At 42.0% G+C, this 24,030-nt stretch overlaps 1 protein-coding gene across 3 annotated transcripts in view; it reads right to left on the bottom strand.

Moving 5' to 3' along the window:
• SLC9C2 (solute carrier family 9 member C2 (putative)) overlaps window positions 1–24,030 on the bottom strand; it is a 97,974-nt gene that overhangs the window by 12,222 nt on the left and 61,722 nt on the right. For all 3 annotated transcript variants that reach the window (XM_059146473.1, XM_059146475.1, XM_059146474.1), the window contains 6 exons: window positions 23,209–23,358; window positions 17,504–17,555; window positions 15,554–15,702; window positions 12,739–12,864; window positions 7,063–7,161; window positions 1,478–1,645 (listed from right to left, as the gene is read on the bottom strand). In XM_059146473.1, the coding sequence (XP_059002456.1) occupies window positions 1,478–1,645; window positions 7,063–7,161; window positions 12,739–12,864; window positions 15,554–15,702; window positions 17,504–17,555; window positions 23,209–23,358 (744 nt within the window). The remainder of the gene's footprint in view (window positions 1–1,477; window positions 1,646–7,062; window positions 7,162–12,738; window positions 12,865–15,553; window positions 15,703–17,503; window positions 17,556–23,208; window positions 23,359–24,030) is intronic.

Genomic DNA, 24,030 nt, shown 5'->3' with positions numbered 1-24,030 from the left:
TTATAGCAGTCAATAGCTATGATACAGGACAAGCTATGATTCACAAACTAAGCCACATAAACTTATTTTTATTGCCTCAGTAGGTGAAGTAGGCTTGAAAGGGGACTTTAGCTGCCTCCGTTTTGACCTCAGACTTTCTAGTTGGGTTTTGCTTTCCAGCTTGTCTCTTGGCTTGGGCAGAAGATCCTGAGGGGTGGCGCCTGGGTGGCTCAGTGGGTTAAAGCCTCTGCCTTCAGCTCAGGTCATGATCTCAGGGTCCTGGGATCGAGCCCCACATCAGGGTCTCTGCTCAGCGGGGAGCCTGCTTCCTCCTCTCTCTCTCTCTGCGCCTGCCTCTCTGCCTACTTGTGATCTGTCTGTCAAATAAAGAAATAAAATAAAATAAAAAGAGGAAGACCTTGAGGGCAAAGCATCCCTGGACGGAAAGGACACTATCTCTGTGAACAGTGAGGACTGCCCTAAGCCAGCAAGACCCTGCCAGTGACTCCACGATAGTGAGCTCTTTGACCTTCGCTGCCTACCTGCACATGTACCCACCTTTGCCCCACATTTTCCTTACTTCCTAAAACTGGAAGTATTTTCAGCACGTTGGACAGTCTTTGAGTTTCTCACTTGCTGTGTTCCCAGCGTTGACATCACTGAAATAAATTTCCTGTCTTGTTTCACCACCACTAGTGTCTCTGCCACTGGATTGTGTCAGGCAAGTGGCCAGACCTGGTCTGTTGGGAAGCCCCAGAGCCAGTGCTCTCAGACCCCTGTGTGCCAGCCACATTTCCAGAGGTCAACTTCCCTGAATAAGGAAGACTGCTCCTCCAGAATTTAAGCTACATGAACTTCAATTACTTCAGTTCAGCCTTGTGAATCAATTATGCCTCCTGTCCTCTTCTGGAAATGAAATGGTATGAAATTGACAAAGCGACATTGCCTTCTGTCCCACGCACCCCTAAGACTCTGCACCCCGCTTGATGGCATGTAACAGTCCCCAAAGCTGGAGAATTCCTTGTAAGCAGCAACTCTGGCTCATTTCTGTTTGAATCCCCCACATGTCGTGGGATATCGGGCCACTTATTTGGTGAATAGATAACTTCTTACTTAAGCCAGTGAGAAGTGGAAGAAAGGGCATTTAAAAACAAGTGTTCTTTAAAAACACTGCTCCCAGAACACGGTGGTCCTTCACTGGGTGTCTATCCGTGCCAGGATCTTCACTTAGAAATTTCCCTCATCTTCATATTGCCCAAAGTTAGACATTCTCTCTTTTAATAAACAAGGACATTAAGACACAAAGAGGTTAAAATAGCTCTCTAGGTCCCACAGCCAAGACGTGAGACACCGAATCTTTGCTCAACTTCACAATAGCTGGCTGGGCGGATTGCGTAAGATATCAGAACCCAGGGGAAGAAAAGATTGCTGGCATTCATTATGTACTTCAGAAAGAATTAACTAATAGCCCACAATACAGACAGAACCAGGTTCTTACCTGTAAAATAGTTTCACAGATGACGGTGTATTCAATTTCACGCTTAAGCAGACAGCTCAGCTCTCCAATTATGTCCCCACTGGTACAGTATTCTGTGAACATGGTTTTGGACCCTCTATCAGACCTTAGGCTACTGTCTATTCCGAAGGTAGGAGGCAAACTATGCAACTGCAAAAGGGAAATGCAAAATTAAAAATCCTTGATCAAATCGTGGGAGCTCCCACTGTTTGCTGCAATTACTAACGATGGAGGGAAAAGATTCTTTATGAAGGCCTTCAGGTGTGAAAAAGGTATTAAAGCTTCCCCCAAAAGTCACAGTTTCTTTCATATTTCAACTCTCCAAGGGAAGGATTGTTTCCAATCTTCATCTTTATAGATGACCCTATTTACAACACTTCTACTTACTCGTACCTTCCTTCTATAAAAATCCCACCAAAAGTACTGATTGCAGTCTGCAACCAATGCAGCCACCCACTCTGAGTCTGTTAGCTGGGGTTTTAGAATACAGGTGAGGTTAGGTGGGGGTGCGGTCAGTAGCCGACGACCAAGTAGGAATTCTTGAGATGTTTTTGGTGCAAAATGGTGGTTTTATTAAAGCACAGGGACAGGACCGGTGGGCAGAAAGAGAAGCTGCATGGGGCTGTGCGGGGTGACTGATAATAAACTGTCGGGCCGGAGGGGTAAGGAAAAGGAAGACTTCAAAAGGGTTTTCATATGTTAGAGAAGACTCACTGGATTACTTGCCATTGTCAAGTTAAAGTTGTTTTTCCCTCACAAGGCATTATGATTCATCCCAATATTAAGATAAGTCTGGAGCTTCTACTCTGCCCGCCTCAAGTATTTGTCAATGAGCTGCAGGTTTTAAGGACATTTAATTGTATCTAATTTCCTTCGGGAAGCTAGGCTATTGATAGAAACGCTTTATTCTTGTAGATTGCTAAAATATTTGTAAACTGAGGGAGACTCAGGTCTTGCAGCATTATGATCTCTATCAGTTAACTATTTGTTTTTCCTTTCCTTAGCTTTAGGGCAGTCAGAAGGGCATGAGGAATGTCACATATGTCCCATGGGGGAGGGTTGTGGGGTGTCAGCTTCTGCTTTGTCCTCAACTTGCCTTCTGATCCCTCATCATTATTAGAAATTTTTATCATAATGGGCCAGTGTTGGGGGTGGAAGAAGACCTTTGATTTTATGGATGCAGAAATCAGGTGCCAGAAATTAATATGCCAGCCATGATTTCCATCAACTTTGTCACCCTTTAAAATGCTTAAGAAAAGGGGCACCTGGGTAGCTCAGTGGTTAAGCATCTGCCTTGGGCTCAGGTCACCATCCCAGGGCCCTGGGATCCAGCCCCACGTTGAGCCCCACATTGGGCTCCCTGCTCAGCGGGAGGCCTGCTTCTCCCTCTCCTGCTCCCCCTGTTTGTGTTCCCTCTCTCACTGTGTCTCTCTCTGTCAAATAAATAAATTAAAATCTTTAAAAATAAATAAATAAATAAATAAATAAATAAATAAATAAAATCCTCTAAAATAATTTCCATGGTGGTGAGCGGGGCACCTGGCTGGCTCAGTCCATAGAGCCTGTAACTCTTGATCTCGGGGTCCTGAGTTTGAGCCCCATGTTGGTGGTAAAGATTACAAAAATAATAATTTCCATGGGCCATCAACAGAAAAAGTTTCCAGGGTGAATAAAGTATGACTGAATCACTTCAGGAAAGGAAGATAGGCAAGGATGGGGAAATAAGAATGCTATCAGATTTCAGGAGGAAGCTGCTGGAATCAACCAGAAGGATTACAGAATTTTTCAGAAAGTTTAGCTGTAAACATCTAAGAGGAAGGCTATTGTTCAGGACACAAGAAACAGGGAACAAAGGGTCACTGAAGAAGTTGCTGTGAAACTGCCCCCTGCCAAGTGATTACCCTTGAGATATTTAGAGGCATTCACGCTTCCCAAGGGCTTTGACATTTTTCTAATTTGATTTTGAATGCAGTTCAAAGACTGTGAGTAATGAACAATGTCTCTGCTTTTTACAAATGAAGAAAAGAAGATAATACCTACCAGCAGAAGTTAAAGAAGTCCTTCCAAGATTCCTATCTCTTTGTTATTCAAACATTAATCTAGGTGTCCTGCGGGAAGGGACTTTGCAGATGCAATGAAGGTCATTCATCAACAGACTTTGGAGACCGCTCAGGATAATCTTGGTGGGCCCAAGGAATTAGTCACAAGAGCCCTCAAAGGCAGAAAAGGAAGTAGAGTCGATCAGAGAGAGGGGGCATCAAGAGAGGGATTGGCAGTACTTCCGGCTCTGGGATGGCGCCGCCTGCAGGGATGGACCAGCGGACGGTCGGTCTGATTCTCGATGCTTGGCGTGAAATAAAGCTTTGCTTGACCTTCTCTTTATATCAGTCTCGCTCCTTTAATCACGGACCCATTATTGGGGTATCCATTTTTGGGGAGACCTAACAGTCACCAAAAGCCTCCTTTTGTTTAAGTAAAGGTTGTAATTTTAGTCCTTATTCTATTTGACCTGGGTAAGGATCTGACATTGCAGTCTATCCCCTCATTCTTTTTTTTTTTTTTTTAAGATTTTATTTATTTGACAGAGAGGGATCACAAGTAGGCAGAGAGAGAGAGAGAAGCAGGCTCCCTGCTGAGCAGAGAGCCCAATACGGGACTCGATCCTAGGACCCTGGGAGCTGGAGATAGGTCCAAGCTGACAGCCTACAAAGAAGCAGGGACGTCAGTCCTATAGCCATACGGAACTAGATTCCATCAACAACCTCAAAGAATCTGGCAATGGGTTCTGCCCTCGGAGCTTCCAGAAGGGAATGCTACCCTGCCAACCCTCTGTTATTGGCCTTGTGAGACTCAAGGAGAGAAACCAGGACTGCTGAACTAAGAACTCTGAGAAACTAGCCACTCTAAGCCACTAGATGTATGCTGCGTTGCACGATATCAGTTGAATACCAACATGACATCTTCAGCCGAATACTGTTGGACTTACTCCTTAAGAAGAATTAACTAGGTCAGTCATTGCAGGAAGATTCCCCAAAGGGAAATGTATGTTGCAGCTTCTAAAAGTTCGAGTTGACATATCTAAAAAATACGAGTAGCGGTGTATTTTTGTTTTGATTCTAAAGGGAGCATAGCACAAGGATTCTACTGGAAGCAGCATAAAATAATGTCTAAGTACATGGATACTGAGGCCAACTCCATGGGTTCAAAACCCTTCTTGACCTTTTACTCTGTGCCCTTGGGAGACAAGTGAATTAATTTGTCTGTGCACCAGTTTGCCCATGTGAAAAATAAGGCTATTATAAGGATTAAATGTCGTAATATATTGCCGTTTGACCACCCTTTACAAAATTACAACTTTAGTTGTAATCTTTAGTTGTCAAATCACTTCTAATGTAAGGGCCTACTCAGCCAGGGCGATCTCATCTTGGTTAAACAGTGATTTTGTTGGTTATGCGGTAAAACTTAAACTGACCCTCCCCCCCTCCCCCCACAACTTACTTAAAAGCAAGTCCGGGAAACCAGTAAAATATGGTCGACCAGTCCCTGATAACAAAGCCCTAATACAAGGGTGGGTCAGGTCAGGTGGAGATAACAGAGCCGGGATGCGGGGATGAGTCGGGCCAGGTGGACACATCAATCACTAGAGCGAGCATACGGTCTCCCTAGCTACCAAGGAGTGTGGGCCCTGCCTTTTGGGTGCCTTTTGGGCGCCAATTCTGACCAAGGTGATAGACTAGTTCAAATAGCTTACTATGGGGTGAATTGTAGTTCAACTGACCACTCGTGTGTGACCTAGCATGACTGTGCAGCTTTCTCTGCGTGTTGCAATCTCATTGGCTCCCTGTGTGTGGTCAGACCCAACCACATGGCCTTTGCTCTATAAAAGTTAGTCTGTGAGGCTGGGAGTGGCTCCCTCTCTCTGTAAGAGCTGGCCCCGAAGGTCAGTTTGAGTCTCTATACTTGGTGCGAAATAAAGCTTTGCTTGACCTTCGCTTTGTATCAGTCTCACTCCTTTGATCACGGACCCTAACACTAGCATACTGTACACTTAACTTATTTATTTTGCTCATTGTCCCATCGCCTTCCATGCCTCTGCTAGAAAGTGAACTCTAAGAAGGCGGGGATTTTTGTCCCTTTGGTCAATTCCCCGTGTCTAGAATGAACAGTGCCTGCGGCAGGGTAGTAATGAAGTAAACATTTGTTGAGTGAATGAATGAACATTTAAAAATTTAAAAATGCGATACATGTGTATTATATTTATCAAAATAAGTTTTATATCAAAATAAATATTTATCAAAATAGTTTATTTCCATAATCAATTGGCTATTTTTAAGACCTGAAATACCCCTTTCAAAAAATAGAAAGCCAAATACGTTATGTGGACTATAATAATGGTATGTCACTGATAAGTATCATTCAAGGCCTAGGAATTATTTGGGCCATAAGCTGGGGCTCACCATGTATTCAGCTACTGGCATTCAGACTTGAAAGGATTCTTGTTCCCCTCACTCTACTAACATCTTTCTCTCTCTGGTCACCAAAAGCCTCCTTTTGTTGAAGTAAAGGTTGTAATTTCAGTCCTCATTCTATTTGACCTCTGTAAGGATCTGACATTGCAGTCTATCCCCTCATTCTTTTTTTTTTTTTTTTAAGATTTTATTTATTTATTTGACAGAGAGGGATCACAAGTAGGCAGAGAGAGAGAGAGAGAGAGAGAGAAGCAGGCTTCCTGCTGAGCAGAGAGCCTAATACGGGACTCGATCCCAGGACCCTGAGATCATGACCTGAGCCGAAGACAGCAGCTTAACCCATTGAGCCACCAGGCCCTCCCCTCATTCTTGACTCTCATTTCCTTTAGATAATCAGCCACTCCAAGTATTGCATTTCTTATCTGAACATCATGGAAAAAACCACTTCCTCCCAGGACTGCTGCAAGAAATAAGTAATGACTCTAAAAGCATTTTGCTAAATGGGAAGCACCTTTCAGATGTTGGGTCTTACCCTTCAGCTATAGTCTTCACTCTGAGCAGAAATGGCTTCATTCAGAAATTATGTTAAAAAATTTAAAACTTTCGGGGCGCCTGGTGGTTAAAGCCTCTGCCTTCGACTTGGGTCATGATCTCGGGGTCCTGGGATTGAGCCCTTCGTCGGGCTCTCTGCTCAGCGGGAAGCCTGCTTCCCCCCTCTCTCTCTGCCAGCTTCTCTGCTTACTTGAGATCACTCTTTCAGTCAAATAAATTAAAAAAAAAAAAAATTAAAACTTTCAAGGCCCCTCAGTGGCTCAGTCAGTTAAACATCTGACTCCTGATTTCAGCTCAGGTCATGATCTCAGGGTCCTGAAGCGGCATTTGGGCTTCCTTGCTCAGCACAGACTCTGTCTGACTTTTTCTCCCTCTGCACAAACCACACCCCCCCTTCACACTTGTGTTTTCTCTCTCTCTCTCTCAAAATAAATAAATATATCTTTTAAAAAGAATTGAAAACTTTCCCGGTTCCTAAATGTCTCCTTGTATTAAAATTATATATTTCAAAAATACATTTTCAGCAAAGAATAAATAGTCCCTCACAATTGCCATTCCGGAAATAACTAAGTAGATTCCTTGCGGCATTTCACCTTCTCTACAAATGACATCTCCGTAGTCAAAATAAGCAAGTTTGGCTCTTTCCTGTAAGAAAAATAAAAAGGAGTCAACACAAAGGTTCTAAATGGAAGTAAGATTTTAAAGTTAAAATGGTTTCCAAGTAGAAAAAAAAAAAAACGCACTGTCTCTATTCTCTGGTTTATTAATGAATTATAACGTGGGGACATGCTTCATCAGTTTTTTTGAAAGAAAGGGACAAGCAAGCAAACTGTCGACTTTGTGATCAGCACTGGGCACAGTGACTGGTGGAAATACCCAATAAATGTTCAGTTGAGTAGATGTTTCTAATAAAGTGTGATACTTCCGACAAAGGAGACAAAGATAGGGTGCTCTGGAGAAGTCCAGAAAGGCCAAGGTACCCTGTCTTGGGTGTCCAGGGAAGACTTTAAAGAGTCAAGTCTGAGGGCAACAGATGGCCAGGATATAATGAGCTGAATATCATTCAGGGCAGAGGATGTAGTACATGCGAAGACCCAGAGGCCATTAGAACATCTGCCCCTGGGGTAGCCGCAGAAGACCCAGTATGTCTCAGACAGGAGGTGGGGGCGGTGGGGGGGTGGCGGACCAAGACTAAGTTATGCATTAGGCCTCAAAAGGCATAGTGCATAGCATTCACAATACTTTAGAGACTCACAACAACATTCTGGTTTCTTTTAAAATCAGAAGGGAATAAAACAATTTCTGAAAGAGGAAAATGTTTTAACACTAATATATTCATCTTTATACTAACATGGTCATAAAGTACAATTTTTTGTACTTTTTGATGGGGCAAGAGGCCCACTAAGGCAAAAGTGCCAGGGCTCGTGAAAGTTGTCACGCATCTGCAGTAGGGAAAGGACCGGAGAGGTAACCCCAGAGTCAGACCTTGAAGGTCCTCACAGGCACTTTAAAGAGTTTGGGCTTTTCCCCAAAACCAAGGAGGAGCCACTGAAGGGTTTGTAACTGGAGAATCAGAGGGATAGATTTGCAATTTACAAAGATACGTAGGAAACATATTTCAAAATCACTCATAGAGATTATCTCTAAGTGTGGGCTAAGTGACAAGTTTTCACTTTTTACTTCGTGTTATTCTGAATTATTTGACAGCATTGAAACAGGCACTGATGACTTCAGTGTTTTTTTTTTTTTTTTTAATCCCCTAAAGCCAAATATCCAGCTTCTGTATTATTCAGACCTCGGTTTTCTACCATTGACGTCTGGCTTATTGTTATAGACCTTTGTGTTTTTAATTAACCACACCAATTGGAGGATGAAAGGAGGGAGGAGTATTTAGATTGAAATTATAGTCTAAAATAAGGGGTGTTTCTTTTGTCTGCTGTGTGGAGTTCCCTGTTAGTCACATAATCCCTGGGCGGTCCCTAATGAGAATAATGCCTGTTTATTCCTAACTCATCACAATTTTTATCCTGGTCAAATCAATTAAAATGTCTATCAAAAACCAAAATATGAAGGAAAGAGGGCACTCAGACTGAGAGAAGCCTGTAAGAGGGTAACGAAAGTCCAACAGCCTTGCAGAGGTATAGCAAGTTAGGGACAGAAGGAGGTTGTGTCCCAGTGACAGGTTCACCTCAGGTGTGTGTGAATCACTAATTTATAGAGTTATCTTCTTCTCATGGGTTTCCCATTCCTCCCCATTCACTGCTGGATGGTCAGTTAATTAATTACACTTGTGAAAATTACTACCTATAAAGAACCAAATTCTAATTTTATCTTTTTTTTTTAAGAATTTATTTATTTATTTGACAGACAGAAATCACAAGTAGGCGGAGAGGCAGGCAGAGAGAGAGAGCAGGAAGCAGGCTCCCCACTGAGCAAAGAGCCTGATGCGGGGCTCGATCTCAGAACCCTGAGATCATGACCTGAGCCGAAGGCAGAGGTTTTAACCCACTGAGCCACCCAGGCGCCCCTCTAACTTTATCTTAAATTGGATTTTAACAAAACTAAACAGAATGCAAATTATAAGAAACATTTTTGAGATACCTTCCTCCCAGTCCAAGCCCAACTCCCACCTCCCACTCCCATTTATTTGAGCTCTATTCTCTTAACTATCCCCTACGGCCCCTGGCCATCCCATCAGGTTTCCTCCCCTTCTTGCAGCCACACTTGCTCTCGCCAAAGCAGGACATCAAATCCAAGCCTGTTAGATTTCTGTCTCAAGAATTTGAACCGAGAGACAAAGAGTCTGGGAATTGAGAAATGAGCATGATATCCAAGTGCTAGAAGAAAGGTCCACAGATGCCCACCAATGATACTCCCGAGCTGGCCTGAATCCCACCACACCCACTGTTAGTTAGCTAACCCTTTCTTAGAATCTTCTACACACCATCCCACTGTCTTTTCAGTCAACTTTCCCTTTGCGTAAACTAGTTCAAGTAAGCTTCTATTACTTGCAACCAAAGGAGTATTTTTTTTTTTTTAAAGATTTTATTTATTTATTTGAGAGAGAGCAGGAAGGAGTATGAGCGGGAAGGGAGAGAGAGAGGAAGAAGCAGACTCCCTGCTGGGCAGGAAGCCCAGTTCTGGCATTGATCCCAGGACCCCAGGATCATGACCTGAGCTAAAGGCAGACACTTAACCAACTGAGCCTCCCATGTGCCCCAAAACCAAAGGAGTCTTAATTCAAGTAAATTTGAAATCAATTTCAAAAGAAAAATTTAAAAATTTCTGGCATGAAGAAAATGTTAGTAAAGCAAGAAAGGAATCAACTCAGCAGAACTTCATTAAGACTGCTGTCTTTCTAGAAAACAAGGAAAATGTCCTCATTATGGACAAACAGATGCCTTATATATCCTAGATCCTTATATATGCCTAGATCACAAAGTATGGTACAACGAAATTTGTGGTAAAGCAAACATCATTCCTTGTCACAGAGTTCTCCTAATTCTAAAAATCTAACAGAGGTTTTAACAGGTTGATGAAAAATCATAAACCTTGTAATTCATACAAGAGCCGTTTAAAACCAAAGTCACACACTGGCCTATGGGTCATATCTAATTCAAGGATGTATTTTGTTTGCCCTGCATGACACTTGAAAATTTTTGAATTTGTGCCAATTTTTTAAAATTTGGAAATTTCACATAAAAATTCAGATCTATGGGCTTTTTAAAAATCTGAGCTGTACATTATTAAATCTAAGAGTCAATTTTCGATCATCGTCTTATTTGGTCTCAGCCTCATTTGACATTTAAGAAATATTTTCTTCACTTGGCTTCTGGAGGGCACTCTCTTTTAGTTTTCCTCCCACCTAACGCATTACTCCTCAATTCTTTTTTTCCAAGTTTTATTGAGATGTAATTGACATACAGCACTGCTCAAGTTTAAAGTTTATAGCATAATGACTCAACATAAATATATTATGGGTGCCTGGGTGGTTCAATGGGTTAAGCCTCTGCCTTTGGCTCAGGTCATGATCTCAGGGTCGTGGAGGGATTGAGCCCTGCATTGGGCTCTCTGCTTGACAGGGAGCCTGCTTCCCCCTCTCTCTGCCTGCCTCTTAGCCCACTTGTGATCTCTCCCTCTGCCAATAAATAAAAATCTTAAAAAAAAATACCTATATTATGAAACAATTACCATAAATTTAATTAACATCCATTACCTCTTCTAGTTACCAAAAATAATTCTTTTCCTTGTGATGGGAACTTATAGGACTTAATCTCTTAGCAAGTTTCAAGTACACCACACAGCAATGTTAAATATATACTCATCATGTTGTACAGCACATTCCTAGCACACCTTTATCTTTTAACTTGGAAGATTGTACCCTTGACCATCTTCCTTCAATTCCCCCTCCCCCCATCCTCTGCCTCTGGTAACCATAAATCTGATCCCTTTTTCTATTCTTTTCACTAGTTCCTCCTCATCTCCCCTCTAAATGTTGGATAGCCCAGGACTCAGTCCTTGGATATCCATAGTAATTCCTTAAATTATCTCATCAAGCTTCTATGCTGACAACCCCAAAATCTCTATCTCCCATTTGGCCTCCCACCTGAATTCCAGTCACATATCCTACTGCCTACTCGACATCTCTATTTGGATGTCTAACGGCTTTCTTAAATTTAACTCATTCAGAATCAAATGCTTGTGCCCTCCATATAAATCTTCTCTTCTCCATCTAAGTCAACAGAAACTCCATCCTATTTTCAGACTCAAATCCCAGAAGTTATTCTCTGTCTCTAACACTCCATAAGCACCTAACAGCTCTACCTTCAAAACACCTCAAGAGTTTGACCACTGACCACTTGTTCTAATCCAAGTCCCCATCACTTCTTGCCTCCATTACAATCATCATCTTCCTGGTCGGCCCGTGTCACCTTAGAGCCTATCCTCCACACAGCACCAAGGTGGACATTTTTCTTTTTCTTTCTTTCTTTCTTTTTTTTTTTTAAGAGCAGGTTTATTTGTTTGTTTTTTAAGAGTTTATTTATTTATTTGACAGAGATCACAAGTAGGCAAAGAGGCAGGTAGAGAGAGAGGAGGAAGCAGGCTCTCTGTTGAGCAGAGATCCTGATGCAGGGCCCTGACCTGAGCTGAAGGCAGAGGCTTTAACCCACTGAGCCACCCACGCGCCCCAAGGTGGTCATTTTTCAATATGAGTTAGATCATATCACTTCTCTGTTTGAAACCTTTACATAAGTTCCCATTTAATTCAGAGTAAAAGCCAAAGTTCTGGCCTACAGAGTTGTGCGAACTCAGGCTCTACACCCACTTCAACTTCATCGGCTCCTGCCATCACTAGTTCTGCCACAGGGACTTTGGGGATGTTCTTTGAACAAACTGAGCCGGCCATTGCACTTGCCAGGAATGCTCTTCTCCCAGACTATCTACTGTTGGAATGCTATGACTTACAGATCTCTCTTCAACCGTCCCCTACTAGAGCAGGCTTCACTGATCACCCCATATAAAATAGTTTCCCAATTATATTCGCTTTTCTCCCTTTTTCTCCATAGCATTGACAATCATCTACTGACCACATATTTGTGTGTTGATGTGTTTATTGTCCATCTCTATCCAAATAATATAAAGTGCAAAGCAAGGACTTCATTTACTTTGTTCACTGGCATTATCCCCAAACCTATAACGGTCTCTGGCACAAAGAGGACTTTCAATAAATATTTCTTGAAAGAATCCAAATTCCAATAAAAACACTCAGCTGACTTTAGACAGACCACGAACTCTGGATTATACCCCAGATCTCATTGTTCCCTATTATACTATACACAGCTTATTTTACTTTTAGATCATCTGCCTGGCCTGTATAGTAATTAAAACTCGAGACCCTTACTCTTAAAAAAAAAAAAAAAGTCCTTTCCAGAGGGTGTATCTAGAAGTACGAACTCTACAACATAAAATAAGGTGGATTGGTAATAATCAGGTCACACAGACATCTTCTCCTAAGCAGATAAGCTATTGTGAAAAACCATCTTTGCCTTGTAGGCTCAAAGTGAAATTTCCTCTTCTAGGTTTTGCTGGGCCTCCATTTTGGCTTACCCTTTGCTGGTCGTCACCGGATTCTTGCTTTAAATATGCTTCTTGTTGGTCTTGCATTAGAGAGTGGAAAGTAATTATCATCAAACTGAGCAGAATAGAAGACAGAATCTTTACCTTGAAGAACTCAATGAGAACATCCTTATTTTCCAGCCAAACAATATTATGAAGATATTTGTCAGGAGTAGGCGGTGCGATTGCCATTGGGAAGTTATTCAGTGCTTTTATTTTTGCAAGGAGTACCTGAAAACAAACAATCAAAATAATGGTGATCAGATTCTGCGACGGAAAAGGGACAGTAGGTTAAAAATTAAGGAACTCTAACAAAACTGCTGTTCTGAACATTCATTTTGATGTTGACTCACGGTTTCTCTCACCCTACTGAAATTACCCTCTAACCTTTATTGGTCCTTACTCTTCCCTTAACTCATTGAATTTCTGAATTGGTATATTAACTCAATTTGAGTTTATTACCTTTATAATCCAGTTAACACTGTCTGATACTGTGTCTTTATTTCAAATCATCCAAACTTCACAGTTGATCACTGTACAATTTAAATCCACATTTTCTCAAACCTTTTTCATGTGTATGATTTGCTTTTCTAAATTCTTCTAATTTTGAAGGCTATAGTTCCAGCTTTGTGGGCTCTCAGAAACCTTCTCTGGCTTCTCAGTATGAGATAATCACTTGTCTGCCTTATTCCCATGGCATCCCCTACAGATCTCCCTATGCAACGGATAACATTATACTATTATTGTTTTTACTTATCTGCCTCACCCTCACCCAACATCTGTTGATTGTATGAATAAAGGACTGAATGAAAGAACAAGGAAAAGCCCATGGACTTTGCGGGCAATGTTGTGTTAAGTGTCCTAATCTCCTCAAGAGTCTGTGGCACATGGTAGGTATCCTGTATGTATTTACTCAATTAAATTGAATTAGCTAGCTAACTCTTTATGCCTTGGAAGATAATTATAGCTCTTTGGCTGACAGGCAATCAGTATGCATTCAATAATTAACTATGGGATGACTAATTTACCCATTACCTTTCTAAACAAAACTATAGGAAAAAAATCTCTCTCTTCATAAGGCTATTATTTATTTATTTTAATTAATGGTATCAAGTATTCAACTGAAATCTGATCTAGCCTTCAAAGTGATAAGTGAAAAAAAAATAGAATAGAAAACGTAGTGTGGAGGCGCCTGGGTGGCTCAGTGGCTTAATCGACTACCTTCTGCTCAGGTCATGACCTCAGTCCTGGGACTGAGTCCCACATCAGGCTCCCAGCTCCATGGGGAGTCTGCTTCTCCTTCTGACCTCCCCTCTCATGCTCTCTCACTCTGTCTCTCTCTCTCTCAAATAAATAAAATCTTAAAAAAAAAAAAAGAAAGAAAGAAAACATAGTGTGTGTATGCATATAACCTGAAGACTACTGTAATGTAGCCCTTTTCTTTGCTCTGTCAGACACTAAGGAGAAATCGTATTACCCATTTAGTATTTAGTCCTTTACCATGATATTAGCCTAAAGAGATAGAACCTTAAAGGGGAAAGCTGGCCTGCCCCACACCCATTTCCCTTTGGGGAAACTGGAGAGGGGACTGTATCTTGGGAATAACTAGAAGCCCAGTGCATGTGACCCTTGGCTGGGAGCTGCCAGGGGTAAAGAAAAGCATGTGACACTCCAGAGTAGCTAATCAGTGGGCAACACTGACAGAACGTGGGACCAGAACGTCCATGTTTCTGCCTTATGCTAGGAAACAGATTCTTACAAAGGATAGAAAGAATAATCATATTTGCACAAATACATGGTCTAGATGGTAGATGTGATAGAGTGATAGCATTAAATATTAACAATATTTTCCTCTGTCTTATGTCCCTATTTTTTTTGCAAACACATATATCATTTTTCAAAAGTCTACCTATCAGTAACCAAAGATGGTGTCTTCCCTGCTCCTCTCCTTGCAGAACTGCCACCGATACACACAAGCTGATCTTCTTCCGATAGTGTTAGCATTATGTGATTCCCACCTCCCTCATCACAGCTGCTAAGAGACTGGGCACTGCATATTTACCAGTGGACAGAGAAGCAGAAAAGTGTTGTTGAGTTTTTGGAGGGAACCACAAGATATTGGCACAGAGGGCAACCCTGATAGGAAATGGGAGAATCTGGAAAGCTTTCCAGTTCTGTAGTCAAGTCCTTTCCTTAGCCTGGCCACATGGTCTGGCAACTGTGGTTTCTGTAAGACACCATGTGTCTTTTATTAAAAAAATATTTATTTATTGGAGCACCTGGGTGGCTCAGTGGGTTAAGCCTCTGCCTTCGGCTCAGGTCATGATCCCAGGGTCCTGGGATCGAGCCCCACATTGGGCTCTCTGCTGGGCCAGGAGCCTGCTTCCCCTATCTCTCTGCCTGCCTCTCTGCCTACTTGTGATCTCTGTCTGTTAAATAAATAAATTTTTTTAAAAAAATATTTATTTATTCGACAGAGAGAGAGAGAGAGAGATCACAGTAGGCAGAGAGGCAGGCCGAGAGAGAGGGGGAAGCAGGCTCCCTGCTGAGCGGAGAGCCCAATGTGGGGCTTGATCCCAGGACCCTGAGATCATGACCCGAGCTGAAGGCAGAGGCTTAGCCCACTGAGCCACCCAGGCGCCCCCAGCATGTGTCTTTATAATAAATCCTCCAACCCCATTTCTTGGCTAAGCCTAACTCAGGCTGGTTTCTGTTACTTGCAGCCAAACAGTTTTGAAATTGTAGGTATGTACCAGGTAGCGTTGGCACTCGCTGCCGCTGGTATTAACAAAGGCTTTAGGCAAAGGACAGAGTTAACAGCTGATTTACCCCCCTCACTCATTACACTCTGCCCAAGATACAATGTGGGCTTGGGTGTTGGGCCCATGGAATCAAGCCAAATGGAAAATCGCTTTCTTACCTTATTCATCTCGATGCCCTCATGTTTATCAATAATGCCTCTTGACCACAGGAAGGTGAGGTTTTTCAGAGCTTTAGCAATCACACTCCGGATTGCCTGCCTGGTCTTCAAAGCGATGACAACATCGCGACCCTCATGCTCGATGAGTCCTGAAGCAAAAAAACTGTTCGTAAGCAAACAGTGCCATGACCGCAATGATAACTAATACCTATGTAGTGGCTTATAGTTTCCAAAGTATTTACACGATACCTGTCATGCCTGTTCCATACAGAGCTTGTGAGGCTGAGGGTCTAGAGCAATCTTCAACTCCATTTGATGGATGAAAACATTGAAAACTGGCTTCCCCCTCCAACTAGGAGAAACTCACCTTCTCTGCCTTAGTCCCATGGCATGTCCTACATATCTCCATTACGGAACTTATTACATTGTGGCATTTTGATTTTTATTTATTTGTCTCATCCTAAATATCAAATGACTTAATGAAAGAGCCTCTGGACTTCAGCTGGTGGAACTTTCTGAGATCAGATCGCGTAACTTGTCCTCTTTAATGAACACAGAAGTCACGAACTGGGCTGTGACTCACGACCAAAACTGCATCTCTTTCATCTTTGTACTCCTAACATGGAGCAAAATTCCTGACGTCAAACTTTTTTCTTTTTTAACTGGCTGGTAAAATGAAAGATTGCATAATTGGGAACATAGGTTGTTGGAGCACTTGGCTCTTGACCTTGGGGTCATGAGTTTGAGCCCCATGTTGGGTGTGGAATCTACTTAAAATTAAATGTATTTTTTTAAAGGAACTTAGGTTTCAATGTCCAGTACACCTTGCCTGGATATCCAGCCACCTCTTACGGCCCATATGACTTCAGGCAAGTTAACCTTTCTAAAGCTTAAATCTTATAGCTTCATTATCTATAAGATGAAAATGATCATAGTATATGCCGCGTAGAATAATCATAAAGATTAAATGAGATAATGCATATAGACCTGTTAACACAGTTCCTGACATAATTAACATTTAACAATCACTTGCAGTAACTATTTGGGAACAGGCACTCCTTTTTAAGGGACTGAATCAAGAGGACTTTCTAACAGTCCCTACTAATCTAAAAGCATAATATGAGACAGCAGCTCCTAGACCCCTAATCTTTAAAAGCACAGAAATAAAAATCTACCTACATGTAAAGGCAACAATGGGTCCTGGATTTTCTGAGACAGCACCAAAATTTCTGGCACATTGTCTCCAAATCCACAATTTCATTCATGAGACCACATTCTTCCAATTTTGATTTAGAAAGTCTGATCATCATAAATCCATATGGCATCTTATAATACGGTTATGAACATAAAGTGGTTTTACTTGATTTCTTTTATACTAACTTCCGTTTCTGCCAGGCTCTCTCCCAAGTACTTTTACATACATTGAGAGCCTGGCCTACAGCCCCTTGCAAGGAAAACAGACCCAAGAAGCTTTGTGTAGACTCCTGGGGCTCCTGCTGCATCTTCAACTCAAGCGAAGTGATTGTAGATGCTCAAGAAATGACCTCCCTTGTAGCTCCACATTCCTGAGCATCCTTGCAAGCAAAGTAGAACAAAACAAAAACACCCTTTGTCAAATGTAATTCTCATGTGTCTTACTCTTGCAGCCTTAAGGAATCTGATCTTGCCACTTTAATATACTTTGTACGCTTGTACGCTCCTCATTCTTTCCTTTATGTTCCCACAGCAAGTACAAGACTTCCTCTCACTTTCTGCAGTTGTCCATTGGTATTCTCATACCCTCCACCAGGCTCTGCATTTTCAGCTTACCTGGCCTTCTGCATGCATTCAGTAAATGCTTGTTGAATGAATAAATGAGTAATAAAAGGAAAGTTTGAATTTGTCTTCCCTCAGTTAAATTATGGATAATAAGCTGTGATTTCGGGAAATCAGACACTCCCAACTACCTACCTAGTTCTTTGACAGCATCTCGTTTGTTGGTTTCCAAAATTTCATATAATTTCTGTAAGAAGTTAAGAAAGACGTTAATTTGTTACTATAGCAAGTGCATGTCTGCCTTTAAAATCTGAGAAAAGAAGCAATCCCACTTAGTTTATGAGTGGGGGAGAGGTTTGGCTCAATTCTTTTCTCTGTGCGGATTCTATTGCTTTCTCCGTGCTCCTACTTCTATTACAAGGAATAGCCTGCGGCCGGCCGCTTACAGAACCACCAGACCCAGCCTTTCTCAGAGACAATGATTGTGCATTCCACTGTGTGCCAAGGTGAATTCTCACAGACAGAGCTCTGTTAAGAGAGAGCCAACTGAGCAGCTGTTTGGGCAGCTAGTCTATCCGGAGCATAAAAACCAGCAGAAGAATGAGAAATGATGGTACTGAGTAGTTCATGTTTCCGACGGAAAACTCCCGCCATAAGAAACAGATCTATGCCAGGGCTCACGGTGCTTTAAGCAGCGCTCAGTCATGTGGTAGGTGTTGGTCAGATGCCCACATGTCCCAGGCTCTGCTCTTTGTGGAGCTTATTCTCCAGCTTTCAGTCTTTCTGGAGCTTGCCCTTGGCCATACCAACAGCCCTGGCCGCAAACAACCAGCAGTTCCCTAGGATTTTCAGCGACAGATGACTGGAACCCTGTGCCCGAATAACACACAGCATAGTGCTGTTCACGGGGAAGAGTAACAAACACGGTGTTACTTAACTGGCTTGTGGTTTTTTGTTTGTTTGTTTGTTTGTTTTAAGATTTATTTACCCATTTTAGGGGCACTGGGTGGCTTAGCCAATTAAGTGTTTGCCTTCGGCTCAGGTCATGTTCCCGGGTTCCTGGGGTTGAGCCCCTTTGCCCCTTTCCCAGCTCCTTCTCTCTCTTTCTCTCCCCCTCTCCCTCTGCAGCCCCTCTTGTGCTTTTCTCTCTCAATCTCACTCTATCTCCTATAAATAAATATAAATCTTAAAAAAAAAAAAAAAGATTTACCTATCCATTTGAGAGAGGGAGTGTTTGTACACAGGCGGAGCGAGGGGACAGAGCGAGAGAATCTCCAGGAGGCTCCCGGTTGAGCACAGAGCCCAATGCTGAGCTCCGTCTTAGGACCCTGAGATCATGACCTGAGCCCAGATCAAGAGACTAATACTTAACCAACTGAGCCACCCAGGCACCCCTACAGGCTTGTTATCTAAAATTTAAGTAGCTAAAGTTAAGTTTTTGCTGTTGTTTTGGCCTAGAAAAATTACATGTAATAAATCCCTCATTTGAATATAAGAATGAGGTATACAGTTTAAAAAAATTGTTTCTTCTCACTTGATAACGCTGAATCAATATTGGGTAGGTGCCAAAATTAATGGCCTGTCCACGGCACCCACGCACCGTGGTCCCTCCCCGCTTGCACAGCTGCAGAGGGGGCTGCAAAGATTCCTTCAAATCAAACTGCACTGATAACAACTCTGTAAAAGTGCTATAGAACCACCCACACCAGAGAGCAGAGGAATCAACTCTGACCCACACAGAGAACAGAGTCATGAAAGCCCGGGCACACATGTGTCTCCTCTAAATGAGAGGCCACTGGTCAGTTTTTGAGCCAAGTCACTTTCACAATAAACACAAGTTTGATATCTAAACACATCTCAAAACAAAATTAAATCCTTACTGAAGTTCCTTTATAAATGCCAAAGGGAAATTCGTTTCATCTCTTAGATTTTGAGGCTAAGCACCCCTTCTCCCAATGCCTTCTCCCAAACTCCTCAAAATCCATTACTTCCCACCCCTGACTGCTATTTTCTTCCCTCCTCTTCCAGTTTTTGAAATCTTTTCTTCTAGAATACCTCTATCTTCTTTCTACGTAGATCCATCTAGACTTTCTATACTTCTTTTGTCTTCTCTAACATCCAAGGTTAATCAGCAAGATAGAGTTCTGTTGCACATTTGATCCAATAATTGATACTACTTTGATAAATCTAGAGAATAGTTCTCTAGCCTATCTATAAAGATGTCATGAAAGATGTTAGATGGGGCGCCTAGGTGGCACAGATGGTTAGGCGTCTGCTATCAGCTCAGGTCATGATCCCAGAGTCCTGGGATCAAATCCCACATTGGGCTCCTTGCTCAGCGAGGAACCTGCTTCTCCCTCTCCCTCTGCTGCTCCCCCAGCTTGTGCTCTCTCTCTCTGTGTCAAATAAATACATAAAATCTTAAAAAAAAAAAAAAAAAAAAGAGGCGCGCCTGGGTGGCTCAGTGGGTTGGGCTTCTGCCTTCGGCTCAGGTCATGATCTCAGGGTCCTGGGATCCAGCCTCGCATCGGGCTCTCTGCTCAGCAGGGAGCCTGCTTCCCCCTTCTCTCTCTCTGCCTGCCTCTCTGCCTGCTTGTGATCTCTGTCAAATAAATAAATAAAAACTTAAAAAAAAATGAAAGCTGTTAGATGCCTTGCTAAAATTCAGCTAAAATTCGGAACTTGGAAAATCAAGCTGGGGGATTCTCACTGCAAAGAGGAAAGACTTGGAAGTTATGAGAAAATTGAAACAAGGACTAAACCCAGAATTTCAAAAATTTGTTTAAAAGGGTGCCAAAAGGAGAAGAGAAAACAAGGGGAGAGAATAATCAAAGAGGTGATGGAAGAAAGACGGCAATCTTCTGATCATGAAAGCTCCAACAAGTGCTGAACGGGAGGATTCTTTTTTTATTGTTTTTATATTTAAAATTTTTTTATTTTTAAAGTTATATCTCCCACCCAACATGGGACTCAAACTTATGACCCCAAGAACAAAAGTTCTAGGTTCTACCAACCTAGTCAGTCAGGTACTCCGATAATTTTTTAAAGATTTATTTATTTATTTATTTGAGAAAGAGAGAGAGAAAGCATGCACACGCAAGTGAGGGGAGGGGCAGAATAAGAGAACCCTCGCACTGAGCTCGACATGGGGTTCGATCTCACAGTTCTGAGATCATGACCTGAGCCAAAACCAAGAATCAGACACTTAACTGATCAGACACTTAACTGCAAAGATTCCTTCAAATCAAACTGCACTGATAACAACTCTGTAAAAGTGCTATAGAACCACCCACACCAGAGAGCAGAGGAATCAACTCTGACCCACACAGAGAACAGAGTCATGAAAGCCCGGGCACACATGTGTCTCCTCTGAATGAGGAGGAGCTACCCAGGCACCCCCCAATTTTTTTTTCTTTTAAGTCACACCTAGACACATTCTGGTAAAAATTCAGAACTCTGAGGAGAAAATCCCATAAGCCTCTAAACAGAGAGAAAAAAGTCACCTACAAAAGCACAAGTAAAAGGGTGCCTGGGTGGCTCAGTCGGTTAAGTATCTGCCTTCGCCTCAGGTGATGATCCCGGGGTCCTGGGATCCAGTCCTGCATCGGGCTCCCTGCTCATCGGGGAGCCTGCGTCTGCCTCTTCCTCTGCTATTCTCCCGCTTATGCTTTCTCTTGCTCTCTCTCCTGCCCTCTGTCAAATTAACAAACAAAATCTTTTGAAAAAAAAAATAAAAGTACAAATAAAATCAGACTTGTATCATCAAGGCTGAAGACAGATGGCAATATTTTAAGAAAATAGTTTTGGACAGTGAAAAGATTAATTATGAGAACAAAATACGAAGACTTTTGCATGTGTAAGCCCATACATCACCTATGGAAAAAAATTAGTTATGGGCATAATCTAGCATGATAAAAAGGAAAGCAAAAAGGAGACTCACATGGGACTCCAGAAAGGGTAGATGAGTAATAAAAGCTGAAGGAAGAGAGGAAGGTAGCTTAAAAAACATTTTTTTAATTAATCCATTTGACTGTTTGATTTAGAAGAGTCTCAAGTAGTAGATGTTTAATGATACTCATCTATTTTCTTTGTGATGGGTTGAATCAAATGATAGATTCTACACTGAATGATATTTATATAATCATAACAAAGTAAACGTTTTTTGGCTTTCCATGTATGGAATCGTTGAAAAGAATGAAGACATAATTACACTTACAGAATAAAATATAAATGTTATAAACCTTTCCTCTGTAAAAATAATAGCTCCGAAAATTTAAGATGGGGAGAAAAAGAATGGCTTTTAGCCCTAAAAGCAATATTCTAATCTCTTTATACCTCATGGCAGAGAGCAAATAAAGGCTGTTTAGAGATAATAAATCAAGAATAAAATACATGTGCACCTTATTAAAACTATTATGGCAAACAGTAGAGGAATTAACAAGAATGGTTACCATAGGGATGCCTGTCTTCAGCTCAGGTCATGATCCCAGGGTCCTGGGATCAAGTCCTGAATCAGGCCTCCTTGCTCAGCGGGGAGCCTACATCTCCCTCTGCCTGCTACGCTTACTCTTCTCTCTCTGTCTCTGACAAATAAATAAATAAAATCTTAAAAAAGAAAAAAAAAAAGACTGGTTACACTGGGGCTGTTTCTGGGAAGTGGTAGCATGGAGGGCTGGGAGGGATACTTTCCTTCTTGCATTTTATTACTTCTGAGTTGTAAAATTCTGCATGATTCTTCTTTTAACATCTTTTCTGTGTTCTCTCTACATATATATGTATTTGGATTCAAAGACCTTACCTCTTCGGGCCATGAAGAGCCACTGAATGTTCTCCCCCCCCCGCTTTTTTTTTTAGGTAGGCTCCATATCCAATGTGGGGCCCAACGCAGGCTTGAACTCACAACCCTGAGACCAAGACCTGAGCTGAGATCAAGAATCTGACTAATCTGACTCAGCTTAAGCAACTGAACTGTGCAGGTGTCCAGCTACTGAATATTCTCAAGCAGAAAGTCACATGTGAATGTTGAAACGTTACTCGTTTGCAGAGGGCCCTGTCTGGACAGCCTAGCAGGAGGGAACTGAGTCAGAAGGTGAGTCACTCCATCTTCGAGGGCCTGGAATACTCATGTCCTGATCTCCCCCTTGGTACTTACCTCATGCTGCCTGGAAATAAGGAGGATCTTGAATGATTAAATAAACAAACAAACAAACAAGCAAATACTATTCAGCCATTCTTCAGCACCAGCATTGCAAGTTTTCACCTTCAAATCTTTGTTCTCTTTCCCTCTCTCTTCCTCTCCACTTCAGACCTACGCTTTCTTTGAAGATTCATGTGAGTTCTGATTCCTGCATGAAGCCTTTTCCAATTTGCCCTCCCCTTCAGAGAGTGTTACAAAGGCAGACGAATCTCTAGTTTGCATTCCGAAAATAAAAACACAAGGTAGATTTGCTTCTGTGCCAATTATAAAGGAGTTTGATAAAGATACCTGACATTGAGAGAGCAAAGACTGACCACTATAACACCTCTCAGAGCACAATGAACAACTGAATCCCCTTCACTTACCACAGTTGATGGGTTGGGCCAAATACATATGGAAGTAGTCCTCTTTTTTCTTTTTAAGATTTTATTTATTTATTTGTTTGTTTGTTTGTTTATTTATTTATTTATTTGACACAGGGAGTGGGGGAGATCACAAGTAGGGAGAGAGTGGGGGAGGGGTGAAGCAGGCTCCCCACTGAGCAGAGAGCCCAATGCGGGGACTTGATCCGAGGACTCTGAGGCCATGACCTGAGCCCAAGGCACAGGCTTAACCCACTGAGCCACCCAGGTGCCCCACAGAAGTAGTCTTTAAAGATACATGACTTCACTCAAGGGATTGTTTTCCCAATCTTATCTCTCACCTGGTATATTGATTCTTGGCTGGAAATATGTTTTATTAAAAGCTTGGTATCCTCTTGACTTTTGACATAACCTTTCGTAATGCCATACATCAAGCGGAGACGCTTTTTAATCTGCACATCTACGACATTGATCAGTAGTGGGATTATTATCTGCAACAACAAAGAGAAAAACAAGTCTGAAAGTCTGATGTGGGAAAGCACCTTCCAAGGCAGGCGTTCTCAAAGTGTCATCTTGGGGAGCAGTGGCATTACCCACAGACTTGTTAGAAATGCAAATTCTCCGCTGCCTCTCCTAGCACCCAGACCTGCTGAACTGGAAATTCTGGGGGTGAGTCTCAGAAGAAATCAGCATCTTAAGAAGTCCTCCAGGTGATTCTATGCGCACTCAAGTTTGAGAGCCATTCTTTAAAGAAATGAAAGGTCAGTGACTCACTAACTGGCTCTGTAGATTTAAGGGGGAGTCCCCACCGCTGCCTTTACCCTCCATTCTCCACACCCCCCTATTTCAGGAGACTAGAGGGCTGGTCCCCTAACCTGCATGATAGTCACTGACCAAATCAATCATCCCTTCGCCCCTCAGTTTCTTGACTTGCAAGATAAGGAAAATGGGATATTAAAGATACTTCTTAGCTCTAAATTTCTCAAATCATAAGCTGAGGCAAGAGAGTATAGTGACTGAAGAGAAGGGAATATTAAATATAAGTTTTCTGAGGTTCAAGTACTAGCTCTCCTACTCACCAGCTCTGTGACTTTGAGGAAATTACTTGTGACCTTGAGGACTCGGTCTCCTCATCTGTACTTAAATAATAATATTTAAGTACT

The sequence above is a fragment of the Mustela lutreola genome, chromosome 14, assembly GCF_030435805.1.
Source record: "Mustela lutreola isolate mMusLut2 chromosome 14, mMusLut2.pri, whole genome shotgun sequence".
NCBI classification, from domain to species: domain Eukaryota; kingdom Metazoa; phylum Chordata; class Mammalia; order Carnivora; family Mustelidae; genus Mustela; species Mustela lutreola.
This window is presented reverse-complemented; position numbering and strand designations above follow the sequence as displayed.